Raw genomic sequence first — 25,968 nt, 5'->3', positions numbered from 1 at the left:
GGGTGCGCTAGCATTTCCAGCACCGGCAATCAATAATTCTGCGGTAAAAAACAAATCAGCAATGCCAAAAAAAAAACCCATATCAAAACAACATACTGGAAAACAGTTATTCATCACACTTGATTGCTTCAATACAACACTTGGGCACATATATGCAGGACTTTTCGTGGCTGTTTTGTTATATCTCTCTCTTAATCGATCAAATCTTGCTGTGGTAGCAGCTTTAAACTTTAAACTCGGTATGACCCAGGTTGATAGAAGGTGCCCAGTCTGGATCGTATTCCAGCATTTTGTAGGCTGGTTTTCCTACAAAACACAAACATTAGCCCTCAAAGCCACCGTGAACAAAGCAGAATAGCACAATGAATTCAATTCAAATCAGTATAAGACTTATTTGTAACCTACATCAACAATTATGTTATGATAAATTATGTAATAACTAAAACAGAAGACTTATTTTTGTGGAAATTCTTGGAGCAGACTAACATGTGAGCTGGAGTGTTCTGAGATGTTATATTTGGTCTTCGAATTGCTGCAATTCAGGCCATCCGCCGGATCTTTATTACTTCGGGAAACATGGCTTGAACAATTTCTCTTCCACGACATAATCCGATAAAAAACATTCTTTTTACCTGTCGGCTTCCCGTGGCTGTCATGCGACCGGCTTTTGCAGTTAATAATACAACAGCTCCATTGTTTTTCTTTTTATTGCTGTGTGACTGTTTTCATGTGAAAGCCTGGGTGCACTAGTACTGCTTGCCACTCGTACCTACATTTCTTTGCGGTTTTCCCCCCGAAATTACGTCACATTTTCAATCTCTATAGAAGCTAGACATTTTAAATGAGAATAAGAAAGAAAGGTATTTCTTTGTGCCCCCCTTTCCATGTTAATGCCCCACCTGGCCCCCTGGCAAAACTTTGCTAGATCCGCCCCTGCACAGTTACCAGCTGTCAGCTACAAACATCAGCAAACATCAGCTGATACTAGAAATTAATATTAAATAAATTCTAACAAGAGCTGATCGAGCTTAAAAGTGCTGCTGTTGTTTAGCGACATCCACCGGTTTCCTCTATCTAGTGCTAGGTGGGAGATAAACAAACAAGAGAGAAAAGCCAATCAGATCAATTTCATGATTGAAGTAGCAACAGGAGAGGGAGGGGGAGAGAAGAAGAAACAGCTGTGCAGCGTAAAGACGCATAATAACTCCAGCTTTGTGTCTTTTTTTCATCCTAGCTGAAGTACGGGACAAACTGTGTTCCTTTTCAGCTCAATACGAAACGCATAATATTTTGAATGCGGGACAATTCCGTTTTTTACGGGTCAGTTGGCAACTCTAATAACTAACCTTAAAAATAAAATAAAGTTCACTATCAGTAACATCATATCAGCCCAGCTGTATAGAAACTCCGTCATGCTAGCTAGTACGCCGTACGAGTTATTGTAACCAACTGTAAAAAGTCAGCACAACGAAAATAAACTCCACCTAAACTTGGTTTATATCTGACCCAGATAGACTGCAGGTCACAACTTCTTACCTGAAGTTCAGTTCACCTGACACTCAGACCAGCGGCCGCCTCGGGTCTCTCCTCCTCCTGCCTCCCCTTCCCTCGTCCACCTGCTGGGCTCTGTGGAAGCTCCGCCATAGCCATCACCAAACAACTGAGTTATTTTTACACATCGGCCAGCATCTGGCGAATTCACCACTTTTCCTTGATTATACCAATATCAAAAAAAAAAAAAGAAAATACAATAAATAAAAATAAACCATCGGCCCATGAAAACAAAAAAACCAACATCGACCTATGCCCGATGGCTAGTCCATCTATGTGCAACCGAGGACAAGGGATGGGTAAACGGGGCAAAGAAATAAATTGATAATTTATTTATTACATTAATTAGACAACAAATTCCCAGTTATTTCCAGACAGGACTTACAACATCCTGCTGATATCTCAGCTGCACATGAGACTTACCACACAAATGGTACGAAAAATAACACAACACTGCAAACCGTTACACCCCGTTTAGCGACACTGCAATCGATTTATCTGTGGCACGCACTGCAAACAATTTGGGTCTCAGCACAGCTGGGAAGCAACACTATGCATGACCTGTAATCTGGGATATAAGGGGAAGTGGCACAAACAAATAAACAAAAATCAAAGAAGGAGGTTAGTCCGCCCTTACACGACTCACTCCCAATCAATAACCATCTTTACTGCTGGACGGAATAACCAAAACAAAATTACAAATCAATCAAAAGAACGAAATAAGGACAGCAGAGACAGCACAGCTGAAAAACACAAAGAACATTATCGATTAAAATATTGCCCAATAAAATATTAATTTTATGAAACCAATCAAAATCACAAAGTTAAAAAAACACTCAATATGCCTACAATATTGATCAGTTTCCCTGCACGCAGTCGATCTAGGGCTTGATCAATTTTCTATTAAAATTCGTGGTCACACTAAAAAAGTCCAACGACACACATTAAAAATGGGCACCTACAATAACAAATGATCCAAACAAAATGGCAAAAGTCTCTTACCGACAGTATACCTACTCCCACCGAGTGAATTAATCGCCTCTGTTTGTACCACAGAAGAGCGCTGACTTCACCACACATACCCACTACCTTTTCACAGCTCTTCAGCCAATCATCTGGCAGAGAGCAACAAACTGCCAGGTGACACTTGTTACATATGGATACAGGGTAAGATGGGGTGTGGTTGCTTCCGGGACACTTGGAAAATGACTGATTCACCTTTTCCTGCAGGTCTGTGTCCTTCGGACTACTGGGAATTATGACTATACTGTGTCCCGTGGTCCTCCTCCTACTGCTCTGTGAGTCTCCCACTGTGATTAAGTTATAAGGGTTAGATGGGGGTTCTCTTGTAGTTTGCTCATTGCATATTAGGAAGTGAACAATGCTGCATACAATAGTGTATGTATAGTGTGGGTATACCACACATAAAAGCACTCTGTGAGTTCTGATTTTGAATATGCCTTCTTTGTTGCAGTCCTGGTCCTTGTATTTTTCTGTCTAAAAAAGAGAGAGAAATTGCAGCTTAATGACTCTGGAGACACTGGAAGGATCCCACTCAAATCTAACACGGAGGCCCCAGACGACAGCATGGTAAGGATAATGTGTAACCCATGTCTCAGTTTCCAGTTCTTCTAAAAAAACCCCACACATTTACTTCTTTTTTTGCTAGCCTCCCCTTTGTTTTACAAGAAAAATATTTGTGAAAAATAGGTTTAAAAACATAAAAAACTATTGGATACTGTTTGTTCATGATTTGGACAAACATATTATTTATTAGTTTTTGATACATCCAAATGTCTTGTGGCAGACTTTTGCATAAAAAGTCAAAAATAAAATAGAAGTTTCTTTTTCTGCAGTTAAATAAATGTAAATTTAGTGAGTAACAAGTTTTTGTAAAATATATTATTTCTCTGTCTTGTTGGTGATCTGTTTGCTCGATGTGTAATATATGACCATCAGTCATGTCCTCAGCAGCTTTCAAAGTGTTGTATGCTTCCTCCTATTATCCAGGCTTGGGAGTAATAACAGGTAATAATAAAATACCTGTGTCTTCCAAATGGGAACAGAAGAGGATGGGCAGTATTCAGAGGACGTGGCTCTGTAGCTGACTCAGAGGTCACGGTCTGAATGCTTGGCTTGTTACCGGGGTAACAATGTAAAAAAAGAACAATCAGGTGGTGCAGGTGTGTATCTGCTATTGCTCCTTGTTGCTTTATTTCGTTGTTGTTAGTGTTGTTGTGTTTTTTGGGTTTTTTAAGCGAAAGTGGGTTGCACTAAGAAATATGTAGATGCAATATTTTGGAGCTTTGTACCTCAGTAATCAATGTCTGAAAAAGTTCTTTATTTTTGGAGGGTTAATTTTCATTAAAACAAATACATAATGAAACAAAATAACAATTACCTAATATTTCAAAATTAGCATTGTTGATTTACTTCTGCAGAATTTCCAAATGGCACAGAAATTGTGTGTAACCATGTTTTACTTCAACTCGCTGACTGTGAGACGGGTGCAGTTTGAGCTCACTGTAAGTCAGGTGGTTGAAACATTTCCAACAGTAGTCGTGTTACAATCTGCACGATTGAGGGCGGAACTGGAGCGCTAACGTGTTACTGCCTGGAACTACATACAACTGGCTGCACAGGAAAAACCCATTCAAAAGACAGTTTAGACCCTACATGTATTTTGCGTTGGTAAGTTGTTATTTGACATTAACATAAAGGAGTTGTGTTTAATTTTTGCTGCTGTAGCAGTCACTTGTGTTTTTTTAACATTTAAAGGAACATGATTATAAAACATCATAGTCAGCAAACATACAATAAGCATACATGTACCCATACAACTAAAAGCAGCACTGTTTGTACTAATAGTCTTTACTGTTTATTTGTTTAAGTTTTTGTCCAATATCTGTTAATTTGTAATTAAAAACAAAACAAAACAAATGTCCTCATCATTATTTATGGCTGTACTGTATATAAAGGTCAGATCCAAAATGGTTGTTTATTGTGTTCAGGTCTTGTCTCTAGTGTTTCACAGGGTGGAGCTCCCATACACATAATACAATATGTGCAGTGTTCCAACATCTCACCTCCTTGGCTTATAATTACTTCAGTCCTCTGCAGATCTAATTGGTGCACTGGTGTTATTACTGACAAACAGCCCCGAACCACTGAGGTATAGACTCCACTGGACTTCTGAAGGTGTGCTGAGATCTGAGGAATTTAAAGGCCAAGTCAACACCTCAAATTTGTTAGCCTCCTCCTCACATAAAATGTGATGCACCGTGCATTTTGACACCTTTCTTTCAGAACCAGCATCAGTCTCTTTGGCCGTTTGAGCCACAGTCGCTTTTCTGTTTGATGGAACCACACAGACCACCTTCACTACGTGCATTTGTCCCTGGTTCACCACTGTTCCTTACTCATGTTCATGTCACAAGCAGAAATCATCATCAGAGACTCATTAGATCAGGACATGTATTTCCCGTCTTCTGTTCTTAGCTGACAGGAGTAAAACTCATGTGGTCTTCTGGTTATTTGAGTCCCTTTTGCATTCTGGCCATTCTCCTCTGTCGTCTGACATCAACAAGGCATTTTTTACTTTAACTGGATATTTTCCTCTTTCCAGACCATTCACTTTAGGCAATAATGGGTGGGGAGAAAGTGAAGACATTACACATATTTACATGTAAGATGAAAAGTTAGATGCAGGAACTTTGCAGCTTGTCAGTCTAAATTAGTACGAGTACAATGAGACTCATGAAAGAGGTCCAGATTAAAGAATTGTTGTTGGAGCTGAAAAAGAAAACACACAGATCCACATCTATTTATGTTAGAGCGCCCTCTAGTGGATGATGGCATGTTGTGACACTGGATTTAAATCAGTGTAACAAAAATCAATTCTCTGTCCTGTGGAAATTTGACAGGTTTAAACTCTGTTATTTTAAAGTGCAAAATATGAAGTGTAATATCTGAGAAAACAAATTGGTAATCTGGAAAAGGATTAAAGTTTGAGGAAAACCTGATCTTAAATGTTAGGAAGTGAAAGCTGGTGAGTTGAAGGCGGTGCAGGAATGCAGTAATGAATCTGATCTCAACATGAAAACCCTTTAACTGTGAAACTGTTTCATGGTTCTGATTTTTTTGCTGAGTAATTGTCTCTCTGACTCTGAATATAGTTTCCTGACAAGCTGCTTATTAGAGCACATAAAAGTTGTTGACTACGTATTTAGGTTTCAGGTGACCAATAACAATAAAGTTCTGTCTCTCTCCATATTCATTTAGTAGCAGTCAGTTTTTGCACCTTTGACACTGACTTAAAGAAAGCATGTTTCTAAAAAAGTTTGTAGTTTTTTACAGACATAAAAAGAAAGATGCCAAAGAACAAACGATGCAACGAGCAATGATGCGCAGACATTAAGTAGATAAACTTTCACAGCATGAATCACAAATGAGCTGCAGAAATGCATCAAACAGAAGTGTCAACACCAACCCTTTTATTTCTTTGTTTGTGTGGACAGAGAGTTGAGAGGAGGATCAGAGTTTTGAATGAGTTGTAATAAACTTCCTCCAAAATACATTTTATCTATTATTATTATTATTATTATTATTATCAATCTTTGCAATGCAAAGCTTTCACAAGTCACTGATGTAGTGGGGCATTAATCAGCAGGACACCATTACTGAGTCACATATGTAGTTGTACTTTCAGATATTATGGAAACATTTGTCTTGATTTGTCTTAGTGGGCATTTAAATATAAAAGTGATTATCTGTTTAATTCATTTTTGAATACGCAGTACTTTATTTCATATTTGTTTCGGTGGCTGTTTATTTATTGAAAATAATTTTATATCTTGTAAACCAGACTGGCATAGACGCCACACTGGATTATTATTTTTATGATTCCCTGCCATAGGATAAAAGTTGGCTGTACCGTCCCGTTCTTGCAAGTGAAGCCTCACACATGGATTCTTTTTAATGACAGGAAGTGGTGACTCACAGTGACCACTGCTGGTCTTCTGCTACTCCTGAAGTTTCATAGCAGATGATAGTGATGGCCAAATGAAGCTTTCTGAAGCATTCAACCTCGTTTCTAAAAACGGTTCATTACTCGAAGCTTTAAAACACAGTCCTGTCTGGTGACATCTGGTGGCCAAAAATACAAAGAGCAGCTCGAATCTTTAAAATAAAACAAGCGCTTCATTATGATATCCTTGAAAAAAAAAAAAAAACTAAAGATAAATAAAAGAAATATACTATTGCTATTCTACATGCTTTTAAACCATTTAAAATTACAATTCATAGTTTTATATGTGAATTATATCATGTTAATTTACTATTAAACAAATGACTGACTAAGTATTTTAGGCTTTCGTTTACTTCAGCCATATTCCATATAAATCAGGTATCATACAAAAATAAAAATAGCTTCAAATACAGTCATGGCAATAAAAGAATATGACTTTAAAGACTTCACAACATTACTTCAGTTATAGTACACCAACATCTCTTAGATGAGATAAGATGAGATGAGATAGCCTTTATTTGTCAGTTGCAGTTGCCCACAACCGAGATGACAGACCTTGCCAACCGTACAATACACAAACAGGCTAGGTAGCAAGGGAAAAATAACATTGGAATGTGTGACAGAAAATGATAATACAGCAATGCACAGATATTAACAACCAATATAGGAGAGTATTCCAGTGTGTACAGCTGATCTGGGTCCGCTGCAATCTTCGATTGCGCCTCCAGCTGATCCGGTGTCCACATCAGATGGGAGGTAAGCATTGGGTCGGGGTAGGGTGATTTAGGGTGATAGTGAGGGCGTATCAGTGTACGTGTTTCGTGCGTGTGCATGTGGAGGGGGGATAAGTGACTGCTTATCAGTGTATATGTATTTGTGTGCAAGTCCATAGTTCAGCTGAGACAGTGTCCTTTTTGTCTATAAAACTACTCATCTAAAATAACCACAAATTAAAAGATCTCTCAGCAAAATGATGGAACATTTTAGGCACATTATTGCCCCAATCTAGTCAGTGAGCTGGGATTTTATATTCTAAACATGAACTACTGCTACAGCAACAGACATGGACTACTGGTGCCCCACACAACAACTCAATGTCCACTATGTGAAGCAGCCAAACACATGCCTGCTCCTCTCATTAACTGAGACAAACTGCTGGCATATTTGTTTTACATTTGTACTGTCCAGTCTCTCCTGGTGGACATGGCAACACGTCATTCATGGTTACATACAATTTTAGACTGATGCGGGCCAAAGCCTAGCACGTACTTGCCAACCTTGAGACGTCAGATAGGGAGGCGCACTGAAATTTGGGATTCTCCCGGATGAACCTGGAGGTTGAGATGTATGTCCTAGCATAGCCCATAACGTTATTACGACGGACACATTTTATGAGTGAACTTGACTTTAAGTGACTTACAGGTTTCTTTGAAAAATACTTTCTTATATCCAGGTTCTTTTTGCTGCCATCCTCCTCCTTGCAGGTTCTCGCAGCGCAGGCTTGCCGCTGCTAATTAGCAGCTTTCATGGAGCTCTGTTTAGTTTTAGAACCAGCTCTTTGGCAAAAGCAAACATATGAGCCAACTATGCTGTTGCACTACATTTAACAAGCTGGTTCAAGGTTTGGTGGATTGGTTTTAGAACGCAGTTCACTTCCACCAGATCTACAAACTCTTAACTTTTAAATCACGCCTTAAAACCCATGTTTTAAAAATTGCATACCCGTCATCATGAACATAGCATTTTTTTTTTTTTACCTTGGTTAGCTTTTATGCTTTCATACTTGCGTTCTTTTATTTTTACATGTTTCTATTTTGTTCTACTTATGTAAGGTGACCTTCAGTGTCTTTAAAGGCACCTGTAAATAAAATGTATTATTATTATTATTATTATTATTATTATTATTATTATTAGTCACTGCTGAGCCAGTTTGTCCAGGATGCAGACACATGGGAATTCACATAATGATGAGTAGTTTTTTTCTTGTAAACCAGGTTAACAAGGAAATACAGGTGCATTTACTTATTGGTGGCTGTTTGGTACAGAGATATCTTTACTTTTAGATTTTTATCTTGATGTATTTCATCTTTTTGGTTTTTAGTTTTTAAACCTTTCACTTCTATTTACGTTTTTACTTGGAATCAATCCTTTGAACCAATTACAGGATAAATTAACCTTACACAGTTTAGTTAACCTGTCAGTGGATAATTTTCAGAGATCCTTCAGAACAACAGTAAGTCTTTAAAATTTTGTCTTTAGTCTTTTAGCTAATCTGACAGGTTGACTGAAGCCTGTGAGCTTGGGTGGATTAACAGATATTTAATGTTAATCCATCTGAAGCAGGATTAAAGCTTCACTTTACTGGTTACAGATGAATTTCATGTGTAGTTAGTGTGAAGCGTTTGATTTACTGTTGGCTGGTTTCATCTATGAAAACACATCATAAGAAATGAATTTGTGTTTTATCATCTCATGTAGTCAGATTTGAAAATCAATTTCTGTGATTCTATCATAGATATTACCAACCTGACGTTTATGACAATCAACGTGTTGGATCAGGAGACCTGGACAACATGAAAAAATCTGCTGTAACTGCATTGGCTTTGCTGTTTGTCGGCGTCTTCACATTTGTCACTGCAGGTGAGATTTATAAACAGAAGCATGTTCTTATGAAGAAAAATAAACAGTTTCTGCCTCGTTTACACATTACTTGCCAAAATATTATTTTCATATTTTATATTAAGTTTGTTTATGTCTGTGAAGGCATCATGAGGTCTGGTAGCATCGGTGTGCTTGATCAGCAGTGGAGCTTTTACCACAGATGGTAAAAGATGTGTGTGTCAGTGTGATGTGGTTTCAGGGGTCAGTATACAGCTACAAAGCTTTTTCTTCACGTTCTACAGTATAAATTTAACCTGTGCAGTTGCATGTAAAATAACAATTGTATTTTTTGTAGATATTGACATAGAAAGCTCTGCATCAACCCTCTGAGGGACCCAGGGGGAATCACAGTTACCTCTCAGCCTGTGCCCCGAAAGAATAGAATAGAATAGAAATAAACTTTATTATCCCACAGATGAGAAATTTCGGTGTTACAAAGCCTTTAAAGTAAAGGAAAATAAAATATAAAAGGGAGACACAGGGTGGTCCTATAAACATAAGCAACCGAAGTTCGTATATACAGCTAACACTGTACAGACAATGTAAAGCAAAATTTTAAAAAATTGTACGGAGATATGTATAACATCTATAGAGCTATTTATAAAATGTACAGTAAACAACAAGCTGGTGAATAAGATGACCAAAAGAATGTTAAACTGTGTTACAGAGTCTGACAGCTGCTGGTAAGAATGACCTGTCACAGCGCTCCTTCCTACACTGTGGGTGTAAAAGTCTCCTGCTGATCGAGCTGCTCAGTGCTTGTACAGTCTCATGCAGTGAGTGGGAGGTGTGGTCAATGATGGATGTTAGCTTAGACAACATCCTGTCCTCCCCAACCTGCTCAATGGACTTCAGTCCAGCACAGAGCTGGCCCTCCTGACCAGTTTGTTGAGTTTCCTCCCGTCCCTCTCTGCTATTCCACAACTCCAGCAGACCACAGCATAGAAAATAGCAGACACCACCACAGTGTCCTAAAATGTCCTTAGGAGAGTCCTGTTTACCCCAAAGTATCTCAGCCGTAGCAGATTGTGACGACTTAGACCCTTTTTTGTAAAGTGTATGTGTGAAGACCAGTCCAGTTTGTTATTGAGGTGAACACCCAGGTATTTGTACTCCTCCACCGTATCAAACCCTGGATGTTTACTGGTGTAAAAGGGGGTGGCTCCTTGCTGAAGTCAATCAACAGCTCCTTCGTCTTGCTGGCATTGATGCGAAGATGGTTCTGTTCTGTTAATCTGGACGTAGCATTTTTAGATGAACAGAATCAACCTTTTGGGATTTACTTACCTGGATGATTGAGCATGCTTCAAAACTCTCAGCCTGTGCTGTCAAAGTGTGAAATTTTTAGCTATTTAAAAATGTTCTCCAAACTAACTAACAAACAAATTCTTGCACATAATTTAAAAAAAAAATGTAACTACAGGTTGCAATGCAATGGTAGCATTTGCCCTCATGCAGACAGTCACAATGAACAATTCACATTTTCTCCTCTTTCTACTTATTTCCAGCCTGGAGTCATGGCACCTCCTCTTTATTACCTCACCATAGGCACACTCAGTGCCATCAACTATCTCATGCATTAAAGAGAAAGCCTCCCAAATAAATCAGAATTAAAAATAAATGATTAGTGATAACAGAGAAAAACATAGTCTGCAACTCTGCTCTTTGTTGTTTCCACCTTGTTCAGGTGAACAGTTGTACTTCGACCTTTAACCTCTCTGCTCTGTGTTGTTTCCTCTTTCAGAACAGAAACACATCACAGCTGAGACTGGACAGGACATCACTCTGCCATGTCGAGCTCCAAACAACAACATCCACCCTATAGTTGTGGAGTGGAGCAGAGCCGACCTGGATGAGTATGTCCTTTTGTACAGAGATGAGGGGTCTGTACTTGAGGACCAGCATCCATCTTTTATGAACCGGGTGGATCTGCAGGACAGACAGATGAAGGATGGAGACGTGTCTTTGATTCTGAAGGATGTGACGACTAATGATGCAGGAACATACGAGTGTCATGTTGTCCAGGGAGGACCCAGCCTCAAGAAGAGACTCATTAACAACAAGCCTATCTGTATCATGGACGTGAGAGTTGTTGATCCTCCAGGTGAGTGAGTAGAGTTGAGTGTGTGTGTGATCAGAGGTGAAGCTGCTTCCTGGTTGTTGATGTTTGTTTCTAAAGATGTTGTTGATGAGACTTTGTAGAAAGCAGCTGGTCTGAGTGATGTGATCAGAGTGCAGTAGATAATGTCTGACAGCAGTTTGAAGAGGAAATGGATTCTGTTCTGTTCTTCACTCATCACCTACCTGACAGCTGACACCTCACACCTGTTTCTCACGTGCAGGAGGAGGACAAGAGGCTGAAGGGAAGGAGGATGGCTCTGTTGGACTGATTGTTGGTCTGTCAGTTTCTGCTGTGCTTCTTGTTGCTGCTGTCGTTGGTTTTCTCATCTACAGACAACTTCATCAACAACAGGATCCATACCAGCCTCCAGTTGAAATGCAGCCTGTTTGAAATCTTAAATGGCTTTTTCCAGCCGGTCTGTGATTCTTCTTTTGCTGTTCCACTTCTCAATGTTATCACTGAACAGAGGCAGACATTGGGTTTTTGTGAAATAACATCAAATACTCGAATAGCCTGCTCTGTGTTCCAGCCTTAACTTTGGAGAAAATGGATCTAGTAACGTCTTTCAGTTCTTATGATTATGGTGATCTGTGATGGTTTAAAAGAAAAAAAAATCAACAAGAAAAAAAAAACTTCCTCTGTGATTCAGAATTGCAAATATTCAAAGTAATTAAAAATAATACTATTGCCATAGTAACGTGACAGTCTAAATTATGATCCAATGTATCTAAAATAAGAGAATGTCCATAGGAGATCTGGCTCATATTTGCTGAACTGACGGTTTTTGCTCCTGTAATGTTTTTGAATTTTAATTATTTTCACAACAAAGAGAATAGAATATCTAGGATATATCTTTCTAATAAAATCGTAATAGCAGACTTCACAAAACTGGAGCAACAAATTATATTTAGTTGTTTTTTTTTCTGTTAAATCAAAAATATGAAATTACATTTTCATGCAGCTTTCATGCTGAATTGATTTGTAACATGAAAAGAAAAAAAAATGTATAAAATATTATGGATTTTATTAATCACATTCATGATTTGTTTTGATGTTCAGAAAAACCAGTAAAAGCCCCACATATTAATCTCTAAAGGTTTTTTATTGATTATAAAATTATGTTATTTTAAATAATATATTTTTGTGGTACATCTAAATTTGGTGATTAAAGCATTGAAGCTTAAAAAACACTCAAGCACTTTGACAATTTTGTTATCGTGATGTTCTGCTGGCTGGGTGCAGCCATTAAAACAGAGAAGCAACACTGCCACCACGAGGTCAAACTTGAACATGACACCTGACAGCTCTTATCAAACAAACTGCCATTGAAACCAGACAGTCACACATTTTTTTAAACATGAAAAAAGACCAATGTGTTTGATCTCATGTGTTTTTATTGTAGCAGGAACTGAGAATTATTCATACAAGACAACTTTGTTTAATCTACTCACGTGCATTTTTTGTGAGTCAGTGAGAATTGTAGCCTCAATTTCCTGTTCTTAGCTGACAGGAACCTGCTGTGATCTACTGAAAGGCCACTCTGAGCTTAGAGTAAATGGATTATACTTTGTAGTCAAAATCCTTTTGACTACACACTTCCACCACATACATACGTAATTTAATCACCAGTAATCACCAGTTAACCTAACATGCATACTTGTGAACTGTGGGCCGAAGATGAACACCTGAGGAAGCACACACAAAAAGACCCCAACTGGCATTTTAACCATCGCTAACCACTCCACCACCATCCCAACCAGTTACAGATCTTTGCTTTATGTCAAGACCCTCTCTGACCTCTGCTAGTATGGCCTCTGCTCTTTCTATGTACAATATATGATCCTATGCTATTCAATTGTTTCACTGACTGTGGATTCCCCCATGGTCCTCCATGTGCATGTAGTACATTATTTTATATTTAAGTAAACTTTGTGTGTGAACTCCCTGCTTGTCACCTACTTTTAGACAGCTTGTTAAACACATTTAAGACTCAAACTATTGATTCTGGTGTGAACATCTCCAGCCAAGCCTTTCAACCCAGACTATGAAGTTTCACTATTTAAAAGTAAAGAAATGTCATTTTCTGCACATTAACAAGAAACAGTACATCTATAAGAGCTCATGTGGAAAATGGTGTTCAGAGAAACCACAATAAGGGATCAAACTCTTGTCTGGAAAAAGAAAGTGCTTTTGCAACGTCAATCAACAGATTAAAATGTCTTGACAGTGTAGTGCCTCTACTCAGTACCAGTACAATATTAATTCAAATAGAGGCTCCAGACAGAAGGTTTTGATTCAGGATTAACACAAGGGGATGGCTTGGAAGTGAAAAATTAAGGACCAATTTGTCTCAGTAAAACTCCTAAACACTTACAATTGCAGTAAACAAAGTTTGCACAGCAATAGTGCTTTTTTAAAAAACAAAATACAATAAAATAAGAAAAAGATCGATTACTGCAAATCTCTTCTTTCATCTTCCATCTCTAAACTTCAACGTGTCCAGAACTCTGCTGCCCGTATTATCACCAGGACCCTTTCTATTCACCACGTCACCCCTGTACTGCAGCAGCTTCATTGGCTTCTAGTCAAATATCGCATCAACTGTATACTTTTGTGTACATCTAATGCTATTCATCACCCCTTCATACATCGCTGATCTGGTTCAGATCACCATTACTTCTCAGTCTCTCAGATCTTCTTCCTCTCTTTCTTTTTTCATCCCTTCCCATTGTTTAGCCACCATAGGGTGCAGGGCTTTCTGCTTCTCTGCTCCCCGACTTTGGAATTCCCTTCCTCCTGATATAAGAAATATCACTTCCCTCTCTCTTTTTAAGTCTAAACTCAAAACTCACCTGTTCACAATAACCTATTAATGACTGCCAGCCACCGTTGAAGGGCCACTTCTTAGATGGACATTCTCATGAAAAACTCAGCTATGTGAGCTGGTAAGAAGAGTTACTCTCTCTCTCGGGAAGTTGGGTGTAACTGCTGTTTACAGACTGTGGCTGTATGTTCACTTTTGATCTTCCAGTACTTTAATAACTAATAATCATAAATAAAGTGTTTTGGCTGGTGATTCATCAAGGTGGATAAATGAACAAAATAACAGATGAGCCAAAAACAGTTGTTTGCGATCCATTTCACTTTTCTAACAAAGTGAATCCACCTGAGCACTAACCAAGTCTAAAATAAAAGTCATGGCTCAGAGGCCCGTGGAGTGGAGTTGACTCATGCGCAGAACCAAAAGACCGGAGGCTTGAAAGGATTTGCAAAAACAAAAATTTTATTTACAAGAATTCCTAACTTAGATGCTCAAGATAAAAACAAGATTTAATTTTGTGCACAAGCGTGGTGTCTGTGAAGTGCAGGGTTTAGGCTAAGCATGACACTGTCAGGTCGCTGGCAGGTGGAAACTGTGGCAGACCAGGGGCACTGAAAAGAAGGACAGAATAATCAGAACGGTCCAGGGAGTTGTGAGAGTTTCCCAGTTCCACTTTTATAAACTGAGATGGCTTACATGTTCGCAGGCGGGGATAAGGTGGAGGTGGAGGTGGAGGTGAGGCGAGGTCCGGGCAAGTACTGAGTCCTTTATGGGTGCGCAGGGAAGCAGGCAGGTGTGAATGGCAGTTTGCCTGAAAAGGATTAAGCAGCAGCTGAGCAGAATCCAGAAGTGTGGCTATGGCAGGGTTTGGATGACGAGTCCAGGGGTCGACTAGCAGACAGAAAGAGAGAGGTACACACACTGAGAGATACACAGAAACATGAAACTGTGAACTAACTCAGGTTAGCAGACAATCTGGCGAAGACTCATTGTGTGCGCTGCTCCTAAATACTTCCAGAATAATTACCTGCAGCTGAGGAACGGGGAGGGGCAAGGAGGGCTCCACCAAGAGGGGGAGAGCTGATGATGTGGAAGGTTACTCAGACTCACCCAGACTGTGACAAAAAGCTGCCAAAGAGCTGCACAATTGAGTCACACTTTATTTTCTGAACTTCATATTGTGACCTGTTTTATTACTGCTGCCAGGTAAAGGACCAAACTCTGGAATCAAACACAACCTTGCTGTGTTTGAGACTCTGTTTGAGACTTGTTGTGTCGCAGACTCTGTGCTGCAGGACTGCTTTGAATGCACAGACTGGCAGGTCTTCAGGGATGCTGCGGTGTATAAGGAGAAGCTGGATTTGGAGGAGTATACATCTGCTGTCCTAGGCTACATTAGTAAATGTGTGGGGGATGTTACCACCACCAAGTCTGTGATGTACTATCCAAACCAGAAACCCTGGCTGAATGCAGGAGTCCGTGCCCTGCTGAAGCCAGGGACACCACCTTCAGGTCTGGTGATGCACAGAGACTCAGGGGGGCTAGGACAGAAATGACTGCAGGTGTAAAGAGAGCCAAAGCCACATACGCACGGAAGATTCAGGGTCATCTTTCTTCCCAGGACCCACGCAGTATGTGGAGGGGTATCAAGTGCAACCCTGACTACAAAACCAGGGATGTACAATACCCCAGCACCCTTCTCTGCCTGAGAATCTCAACCGCTTCTTCTCCCACTTTGAAGACCCTAACACACTTTATATACAATTATCCCACAGACACTTATTGACAAATTACTGACCCTGGGACTGAACTCCTCTCTTTGTAACTGGGTCCTGGATTTCCTGTCCACAGACCGCAGTCTGTGAGGATCCACAATGTCTCCTCATCTTCCAGAGTCCTCAGCACTAGCTCCCCTCTGGGTTGTGTGCTAAGTCCCCTCCTGTTTACGCTGCTTACATGAGACTGCTCACCATCCAGGCTGTCATAATGTAAAGTTTGCGGACGACACAGCTGTGATTGGTTGCATCACAAACAATGATGGGACCAGCTACATGAAGGAGGTGGAACTCTTGTAGGACTGGTGCAAGCAAAGCAATCTCTGCTTAAATGAGAAGAAGACGAAGGAGATGGTTGTGGACTTCAGGAGGGGAAGACACACACACACACACACACACACACACACACACACACACCCCTGCACGTCGGAGGATCTGCAGTAAAAGTAGTACCCAGCTACAAGTACCTGAGTATGTACCTGGATAGCAACCAAAAAACAAAAAACAAAAAAACTGGTTAACATAGTTTTAGCTACTGGCAGGATGACATTTAAACTCTGGAATGAAACACCTGAGTTGCAAGTGAAACGACATTTTTCTCCACAGCCCTTAACCGACTCAAACCAGGAAAAAGGCTGTTCTTCTTTCTTAGTAGAGACACACAGATGATCGAACTGAGTTAAGACAAACTATCAGCTTCCTCTGAGTGAGTCCAGCTACAGGAGAGAAAAGAGGAAAACTCCAACACTGCTGCTTCAAGCTGTTGACTGGAGGGGAGCCAGGACTTACTGTACTTCGTATCTGCTGTTTTCAGCTTTACTCACAGAATGGCTTCCAGATCAGAGGAGGATCTCTGCTGTCCAGTGTGTCAGGAGGTCTTTACAGATCCTGTCATTTTGTCATGTAGCCACAGCTTCTGTAAAGACTGTCTGAAGAGATGGTGGGAAAAGAGAACAACACACGAGTGTCCAATTTGTAAGAGAAGGTCTTCAAGGTCGGAACCTCCTTTAAACCGGGCTTTAAAAAACCTGTGTGAGTTGTTCTTACAGGAGAGAGATCAGAAAGCTTCAGAGGCTCTCTGCAGTCTGCACTCTGAGAAATTCAAACTCTTCTGTCTGGACCATGAGCAGCCAGTGTGTGTCGTCTGCTGTGCCTCAGGAAAACACACCAACCACAGATTCAGACCCATCGATGAAGCTGCACAACAACACAAGAAGGAACTTCAGGAAACTCTGGAGCCCTTAAAGGAGAAGTTAAAGATTTGTGAAGAAGTTCAAGTGAAGTTTGATCAAATAGCAAAACACATTAAGGTCCAGGCCCGACACACAGAGAGGCAGATTAAGGAGCAGTTTAAGAAGCTTCATCAGTTTCTAGCAGATGAAGAGGAAGCCAGGCTGGTTGCACTGAGGGAGGAAATAGAGCAGAAGAGTGGGATGATGAAGGAGATGATGGAGGCTCTGAGCAGAGAGATAGCAGCTCTTTCAGACACAGTCAGAGCCACAGAGAAGGAGCTGAGAGCTGAAGACATCTCATTTCTACACAACTACAAGGCTGCAGTAGAAAAAGTCCAGCACTGTTCACTGCTGGATGATCCACAGCTGCCCTCAGGAGCTCTGATAGACCAGGCCAAACACCTGGGCAACCTGACCTTCAACATCTGGAACAACATGAAGGACATGGTCTCCTACACTCCTCTCATTCTGGACCCAAACACTGCTCATCCACAACTCATCCTGTCTAAAGATCTGACCAGTGTGAGATGACGAGAAGAGAGGCAGAAGTTTCCAGATAATCCAGAGAGGTTTGGTTATTACATCTCTATCCTGGGCTCTGAGGGCTTTACCTCAGGCACTCACAGATGGGATGTGGAAATTGGAGACAGTACAGGGTGGGTACTGGGTCTGTTAGCAGAATCTGATGAGAGGAAAGGAGAGAAACTGTCTGGATTATGGGGAATACGGCACATATTAGATAAATACTACGCAGTCTCACCATTGGCTCCAATAACTCCTCTCTCAGTTCAGAAGAAGTTCCAGAGGATCAGAGTGAATCTGGACTGGAACAATTCAAAGTTGTTGTTCTGTGATCCTGATACTAACACACATATACACACCTTTAATAACACTTTCAGTCACAAAATATTTCCATACATTTACACTAATGGTAAAGTGAAGGTGTTGCCGTTGAAGGTGTCAGTGTCAGTGGAGCAGATGAGTAAAGGATGATTTTATTTCTAATATTGTTTCCTGTCAGTGAATTGAATCTGGTAAAGTGCAGCTGTCATCCTGCTGGTTCTGTCTTGGGAGGGGTTTCTTGGGTCATCGACGCAGCTGTCGTCATAATCTGCCCTGAATAAAGCAGTGAGGGAATGATACACAGTAGGGGGCGGGTGACTGTCCAGGGCAGCTCCTTCAGCTCTGCCACTTACAGCCAATTCCAACTGTAACTCCACTTCACAGTAATTATAATACTGCACATTCAGATTCCATTACAACCAAATAAAAATCATTTATGAGGACATTTTTCTTCTGTTCATGTAGACGAGTGAGACTGATAGAGTGTGTAAATGCAGCACAGTCCACATTATGTCAGGATATCTTTAAAGGAAACAACAGGGGAGCTGGGATGCACCTTCAACAGACAAAGTCAAAATGTGTTTGATGTCTTCTTGCTGTAGAAACACATTTACTAACATTACTCGCACTTCTTTCTCTAATATCACTAAAAAAAACAAACAGACAAAAAAAACAAAACAATCCAGGTACCTGATTAGTGGAAAAGAAGCAATACTGACCACATAGTTTCTGTTAGGAACCTATGCTGTGTTATTGAGAGAGTTATTGGAAAAAAAAATCAAATTTATTATTAAGGGCAAAAATTACAAACTGAGTTCCAGGAATGAGTTGTCCCCCACTGACTTATCTCTGAGACTGATCTTAGAGTGACTGAATGCTGCCACTCTTCACAGAGTGTACAAGCTTGGCATGACATAATTCCTGATGCACTTTGTTTTGGCACTGAAGTCAAATGTTTCAAACAGGAAAAATGTACAGCAAAGAAATATTTAAAGTATTTAAAGTCAAACATTGGTTTATAAGTAGTGTTCAGTGTTCTTGATCCACCCCTCACTTGTCTGGCTTCTTCATCTTTTCCTACCAAGAAGCCAGACATTCTTCTCTATGTTTTTGAGTGGTGTTGATAAGTAGTTCCAAGTGGTTTCTGAAGGTCTTTCAAAGTGTTTCTTTGGATATCGGCAGATTTATTTTATTCATTTTCTGTCCCATTCTTCTACTTGATCATTTTCTAAATTTCTTTTTCTTCCTTTTCTGTTGTAGATTACATTATATATCCTCCTGGGAACCAGCCGGCACTTGTATCGCTTTATAAATAAAGTTTACTTACTTACTTTACTTACTTGTATTTATTAAATTTGTTTTTCAAGCCTCATACTTCTTTTCTCCTCCACTGGTCCATTTTTCTCTTTCTTAGTTCTTAAGGAAATCCTGCACACTATGCTGTGACAGTCTTCAGCTCTTTGGGAGTCAACGTGTGCACTTTCCTGCCAAACTGTATGAAACATTCTTCTGAAAATAGCTGGATACAAGGATGGCACTGGAACAAAGTGAAAATTTTGACTGATTTGTTTGCCGTGCAACTGTTAACAGGACGACAACTACAAGTTTTTAATGACTTTATGATTTGGCAGATTCTATCTTTACATTGGCTTTATGCTGGCTAAGAGTGCCTAAGCAGCCACGATTGGCCGTGCAACCAGTTACATACCACTTTAACCCATGATCACACCCACATCAAGTGCAACATTCGATTTTAGGTTTTTTGGGGGGGGTTTTTGGCTTTACATACTGCAGTTCTTGGTTAGTTCACACTATAGTTCTACTTTTAACTTTAGTTGCAATAGTGACACCAAAGCTGTAGGACTCATGAACATCATAAAGAGGCACAAACTGGCATTCATAGCAGAGTGTCTGTTGTGCTACAGCCAGGCTGACAGATGGTTTATTTCATATTCTTCACTTTAAGTTCAATAAATACAACACATATATAGTGCACATGCAGCAGGTGAAAAGCAGGGTTTATGCACACAGTGCTACTGCTCACTTTAGCACAAGTAAAAGGAATGCACCCCTGCTGCAGGAATCGTCGCTGACTTATCAATGAAGCATCTTCAGAGTGACAGAATGCTGCCGCTCAGGTCGTCACAGTGCTCGGCAGGTAAAACTTTTCATAATACGTGTAAGGGTTGGAAATCTGCCAAATCCCACTTTAACTGTGATGACACCGACATCTGATGATGATCTGAGATCTGTGATCTGAGATGCCTCCACCCATCCTATCCTGAGTGTGAACAAAGGTGAGGACTCACGTAAACAGAGCTGTCCTCACAGACAAATCTGTCCAGCTGCACCAGGATCGCCTTCTGAACAGCAGCCTTCATCAGAGCCAAGGTAAGATGAGCCACACTCTACTCCTTTGGTGGGAGGCTGGGACAGTCTTTGACTGTTGGCAGCAATATGACGGGAGATAAGTGGGGCTTAGTGGATCCTGCCAACTTCTTTTATCTTTTCACTTCTTTTTTAGATCGCCGCTGTCAGTGTGCCCCAGGGCGGGTGTGACTACAATGTAGCTTGCCATCACCAGTGTGTGAATGTGTGCGTGAATGGGAGGATGACTGAACGTGTAAAGCGCTTTGGGGTCCTTTGGGGTAAAAGCACTATACAAATACAGGCCATTTACCATTTGATCAGCCTCCCTCCGTTGTGTTTGGGCACCTGTCTCAATGCTCAGGTTGTGTGAGCTGCTGTGCTTCCTGGTTTCTGGGTCTGTTAGTTGTCCCTCAGCTCCTATGGTGCAGTGGCTGTTTCTGCTGCCAGGGTGGGTCTGAGATGAACTTTTTGGCCTCTGGTGAATCTGTTGATGTTTTTTGGTTCTCTTTTGGTTGTGCAATTTGGCTTCTTGATCTTAATCTTCATCGTGGGTCTCAGCTGTTTTTGGGTCTTTGGGTCAGTATGGCCTTATATCACCACCATAGCTGTTCAGGCATCAGGTAATTCTCACGACTGTGATCCCACCCTAAAAAAACAAACAAACAAATGAACACCCCCCCCCCCAAAAAAAAAACCAACCAACCAAACAAACAAACAAACAAAAAAACCAAAACCAAAGACAAACAAACAAACAAACAAAAAAACTGGCAAATTACAATCAGGAGCGCCATAAAGGCAATGCTCAGTTGCGTATCCCGTCCTTTTGGGAATATACAAACACAGCGCACAGTTTAAAAACGGCAACAGGAGACAATAAGATATTCGAACCACATTTGAAACTTGATCACAACTAAAGTTTGGTTCAGATTGGAAACTTTTTCTGAGAATTATTCCAGCATTCAGTCTGATATTGGTGGAACTCAGGGTATGAATGCTGCCACATTTTTGCCACTTCCATGGATTTTCTTACCCATCCCCATTTACACTACGTATGATACGGGAAATATTTGATATTACAGTCGGCAAATTCTAAATCTTTACTCCAGAGTCGCTTCAAAAACTCTTCATCTGTAGTGAGTGCATCCAAAGCCCTGCATCCTTTCTCTGTTGTGTAGGCTTCATGTCCACTTTTTACCTCAGTTGTCTTTGTTCGTGTTCCAGATTAACTGGTTTTTATATCAGTGATTTACTTGTTCACATTTGTTTACTTTGCAATCTTTGATCTTCCAATTCATGTGAATGCATGGGTGTCGATATTCTTTCCAGATAATTACACAAAATATTATAAGAAATATTTTAAGAAAGTTATAATCAGTGTGTTTCTGTGACATCACAAGCAACTATCTTCCATCTGATACCACCGAGCAGCTCAACCTGAGTTGACCTGCATGCTGATGATTTAGGAAACACGTACATCTTATGTGATGAATGTTACAGTAGACTTAAATAACACTGATGGTGATAATTTGCCATTCTGTCATTGCATGGCAACTGTATTGCTCTAAGAAACTGAAATTTTGCATCAGACACATGAATCAAAGTCACTGTAGTGATCTGGATTAAAAATGCTCAAACATTTTAAAGACATAAATGCTTAACTCCTCTGGCAATCTTTTATTGATGAGATTTTTACTGGTGTGTGTTGTGTTACTGCTGAACTTGAAGGAGGTGGCCCAGTTTTACAACACATCAGGCTTTAACTACCAAATGTTTTCATTTGCCGACTGATTTTTCATTGATTTTTTCATTTATAAAAAGTCTACTACTACTCTAAATTACTTAAATGACTGAAAGGTAAGACAGTAATAAATGTTGCTCACCTTAATCGGCTGCTGTAGAAGTGAACACTCGTACTTTGGCCTTCAACCTCTTTGTTCTTTTGTACCGTGATGAAGTGTCTTTATTTGAAGAGCAGCATCCATCTTTTAAGAACCGGGTGGATCTGCAGGACAGACAGATGAAGGATGGAGACGTGTCTTTGATTCTGAAGAATGTGACGATTAATGACACTGGAAAATACTAGTGTTGTGTCATCCACAGCCACAAGACGACCATCATTAAGAACACCTCTATCAGTATCATCAACCTGACAGTTGTTCCTCCAGGTGAGTGAGTAGAGTTGAGTGTGTGTGTGATCAGAGGTGAAGCTGCTTCCTGCTTGTTGATGTTTGTTTCTAAAGATGTTGTTGATGAGACTTTGTAGAAAGCAGCTGGTCTGAGTGATGTGATCAGAGTGCAGTAGATAATGTCTGACAGCAGTTTGAAGAGGAAATGGATTCTGTTCTGTTCTTCACTCATCACCTACCTGACAGCTGACACCTCACACCTGTTTCTCACCTGCAGGTCAGCCAGGAGGAGACACAGAGGATGGAGGGAAGAAGGATGGACCTGTTAGACTGATCGTTGGTCTCTCATCTTTTGCTCTGTTTCTTGTTGCTGTTGTTGGTTTTATGATCTACAGAAAACATAAACAACAACAGAGTCAGGATTTATACCAGCGTCCAGCTGAAATGCAACCTATTTGAAAACTTAAATGGCATTTTCCAGCTGGTCTGTGACTGTCGTCCTGCTGTTTCATTTATCAATGTTATCACTGAACATAGACAGCCATTGGATTTTTAGGTTATAACATCCAATACTGAAATAGTCTGCTCTGTGTTCCAACCTTAACTTTGGAGGTGCAAAGATTTAAAGTAATTAAATAGAAAAACATTGTCATAGCAAATGAGATATATGACAGTCTAAATTAATTAGATAATTAAATAGGAGAATTGCTTAAGACTTATGTATTATATTTCCTGAACTGACAGTTTTTTGCCCAAGTAATGCATTTGAGTTTAGATTTTTTTCATTACAAAGAGAATATCTGTGTTTACTGTAAACCTTGATAATAGATGATAACTTACAGTTTTTATATGAGCGTAGTGAGCTCCCAGGGCCGCGCAGGGGCGGGGTGAACCCGTGTGCTGGGACAATTGAATGGTTCAATTTGACTCTTTTTATGTTCATAGTGACAGTCGAGGTGGTGGTGAGCAGTGTTGGTCAAGTTACTTGAAAAAAGTAATCAGTAACTAATTACAGATTACTTCCCCCCCAAAAGTAAAAGAATTAAAGACTCAGTGGTCCTGTTGCTCTATTTTCACGTGTATAGCAGGTGGACGTTTGCCCTGGTGTAGGTGTGCTGCAGCGGACAGTGGACGAATCCATGAGTTTGTCAAAATTTCCCATTTTGTAGTAGTGCACTCGGTCCTTGCTTGGAAGTTTAGGGTTATTTTCAGTGTAAAAACAAGTTTTCTTCCCACGCACAATGGACGTTAATGTTTTTGTCACTTTTTATGGAATCAAACTCAAAGTAAGGTCAGTACTTCCACGCTTTAAACGCTGCACGCTCAAACTCTCTCCCGCACTCCATATATTATCTATTGTTGATCTGCACAAAGCTGTTTTCACGAACTCGCTTACGTCACTGTCATGAGACATTCTCGCCAAAAAATCAAGGTTTTAGTAATGCAGTAATGCATCGTGCTTACAGGAAAGTAACAGTAATCTAATTCCCTTTTTTGCGGTAGTAATCCCTTACTTTACTGAAAAAAGTAATCGGATTACAGTAATGTGTTACTCCCCATCTCTGGTGGTAAGACAGCGTAGCGGGAGTGTCTGTGCCCCACGTGTTTGTGCCGAAACCATACTGAACATTGTTGGTTAAATAAAAGTGCTGTCACCACACCCATGGACTTGTTTCTAATCCCCATTTTATTGTATTTTTTTCTAAATTAACATTCATTTCTTGACTTAAAACATTGCTTTCCAATTTGCTAGTTATTTTCTTCTTTGAAATTTGTGATTTATATATTTTTAAACCCCTTGTTGTTTGCAGTGGTGCTGGACAGAATGACTGAGCAGGTGAGGCAAGATGACACTGTGATCTGTGGTGACAGTTGGAAGCAGGTGGAAGAGAGCATGAAGAGGTGGAGATATGCTCTGGAGAGAAAAGGAGTGAATGGCAGTTGAATCAAGACAGAATAAATGTGTGTGGGAAGATGAACGTGCAAGGTCATGAAGGAGGATGGGTTTAAATTCCTGGGCAGGGGTCAAAGGGGATAGGGTGGGAAAGCTCAGGTTTACAAGATCGAAGGCGAGGCTGAGATGGTTTGGACATGTGCAGAGGGGGGATAGTGGACAATGGAAGTTGAAGATGGAGCTGCCAGAGAGGAGCAAAAGATCGGTGCCTGTATTGCCTTAAGAAAAATCACATGACCAAGGCAAATTCATTACAATTTCTGATGAATCAGGAGGAGAGGAGACTATCTTTGGTATTGGTTTGTTTATCCTTTACTACACAATGAAACTGCAGAGAAAACAACATTTTCTCCAATCTGGGGTCATCTGAGGTCCCAGTGGCAAAAAATTATTTTTTTCTAATGTTGCCATCGAGTGACACGCCAACACTGTATCAACACGGTAACGGGAATGTGACACTCCATCAGGTGTCATCTACCCATAACTAGAAGTCGAGCATGCAGAGGGTCAATGTGACTGTGGAGGATAACAGGTAGATGCTGAGATGTCAGATGATCTGTTGTGGTGACTCTTAAAGGGTGCAGCCAAAAGAAGAAGATTTTAATTTTGCTATTAAGTCTTTATTAACCTTGATGTACATGCAGCTCATGGCTGTCAGTATTCAAATCCACAACACCTTGTTCTTAAAAATCTGTTATTGGGCCAACAGTCAAACAGCCAACTGACAAATATATCAAAGTTGAACAAAACATTAAATGCTAAAGTGAATTCTCAACTATTTGCTTCAAATAATCAATGTTCATTAGCTCTAATATCATTGAAATAATTGTTGCTCTTTTCTTTTTTTTTTAATTTAAGTAATGCTGCTGTCTACGAATCAGCAAACACAAATGGAAGACACTGGAAATGGTAAAGTATATATTTTGAATTTCAAACAGCAGTTAGACATGCGGAGGCTTGTCTAATGAGGGATTTTAGGCTTTAGAGTATTTCGCTCATCACAGCATCCTTAAACCTGAGAAATATGCCTAATAATAAGGCTCCAGGTCCAGATGGATTTCCAGCAGAATTCTGAACACTTCTGCCCCATTATTCCACATTATGTTGCAGGAAATCAAGGAAAATATGATTTCAGCCAACATCAGTCTCCTGCTAAAGCCATGGAAAGATGATATTTCATCTCAGTTCTCTCAGTAACAGCCAGACACTTTTCGGGGTTATCTTGTATGGGGAAACTCACTACAAAAGAGATGATAACCATGTCTCCTACAGGTTAGAGCAGGTTTCATGGTCAGAAGAGCTGTTTATGTTGTTTGTTTCATGGATGCTTTACCTGCCGTTTTCCCAGTTAGACTGTGAAGAATAGACATACAGGCTGGATCTCTGCTATTTTTTTGCGGTCAAATGTGCTGGAGCTGCGTGGAGTTTTGGAAAATGGAAGATTTTTTCTTTTTTTTTTTAAACTTCTTAGCTTAGCACTGATGACA

General features: G+C 40.1%; 1 protein-coding gene and 1 pseudogene across 1 annotated transcript in view; both read left to right on the top strand.

The window, feature by feature from the left end:
• The window catches only part of LOC134624718 (CD226 antigen-like), a 309,325-nt gene extending 297,575 nt beyond the window's left edge, over positions 1 to 11,750 (top strand). The window contains exons 3-4 of the mRNA XM_065470215.1: positions 10,983 to 11,342; positions 11,581 to 11,750. Of these exons, the coding sequence (XP_065326287.1) occupies positions 10,983 to 11,342; positions 11,581 to 11,750 (530 nt within the window). The remainder of the gene's footprint in view (positions 1 to 10,982; positions 11,343 to 11,580) is intronic.
• A 5,033-nt stretch (positions 11,751 to 16,783) lies between these two features.
• On the top strand, positions 16,784 to 24,472 carry LOC135932667 (E3 ubiquitin-protein ligase TRIM35-like; annotated as a pseudogene).
• Positions 24,473 to 25,968: the final 1,496 nt, after the last annotated feature.

This window comes from Pelmatolapia mariae, linkage group LG3_W (genome assembly GCF_036321145.2).
Source record: "Pelmatolapia mariae isolate MD_Pm_ZW linkage group LG3_W, Pm_UMD_F_2, whole genome shotgun sequence".
NCBI lineage: Eukaryota > Metazoa > Chordata > Actinopteri > Cichliformes > Cichlidae > Pelmatolapia > Pelmatolapia mariae.
The sequence above is the reverse complement of the archived record's forward strand: the minus strand, read 5'-3'. Positions and strand labels throughout refer to the sequence as shown.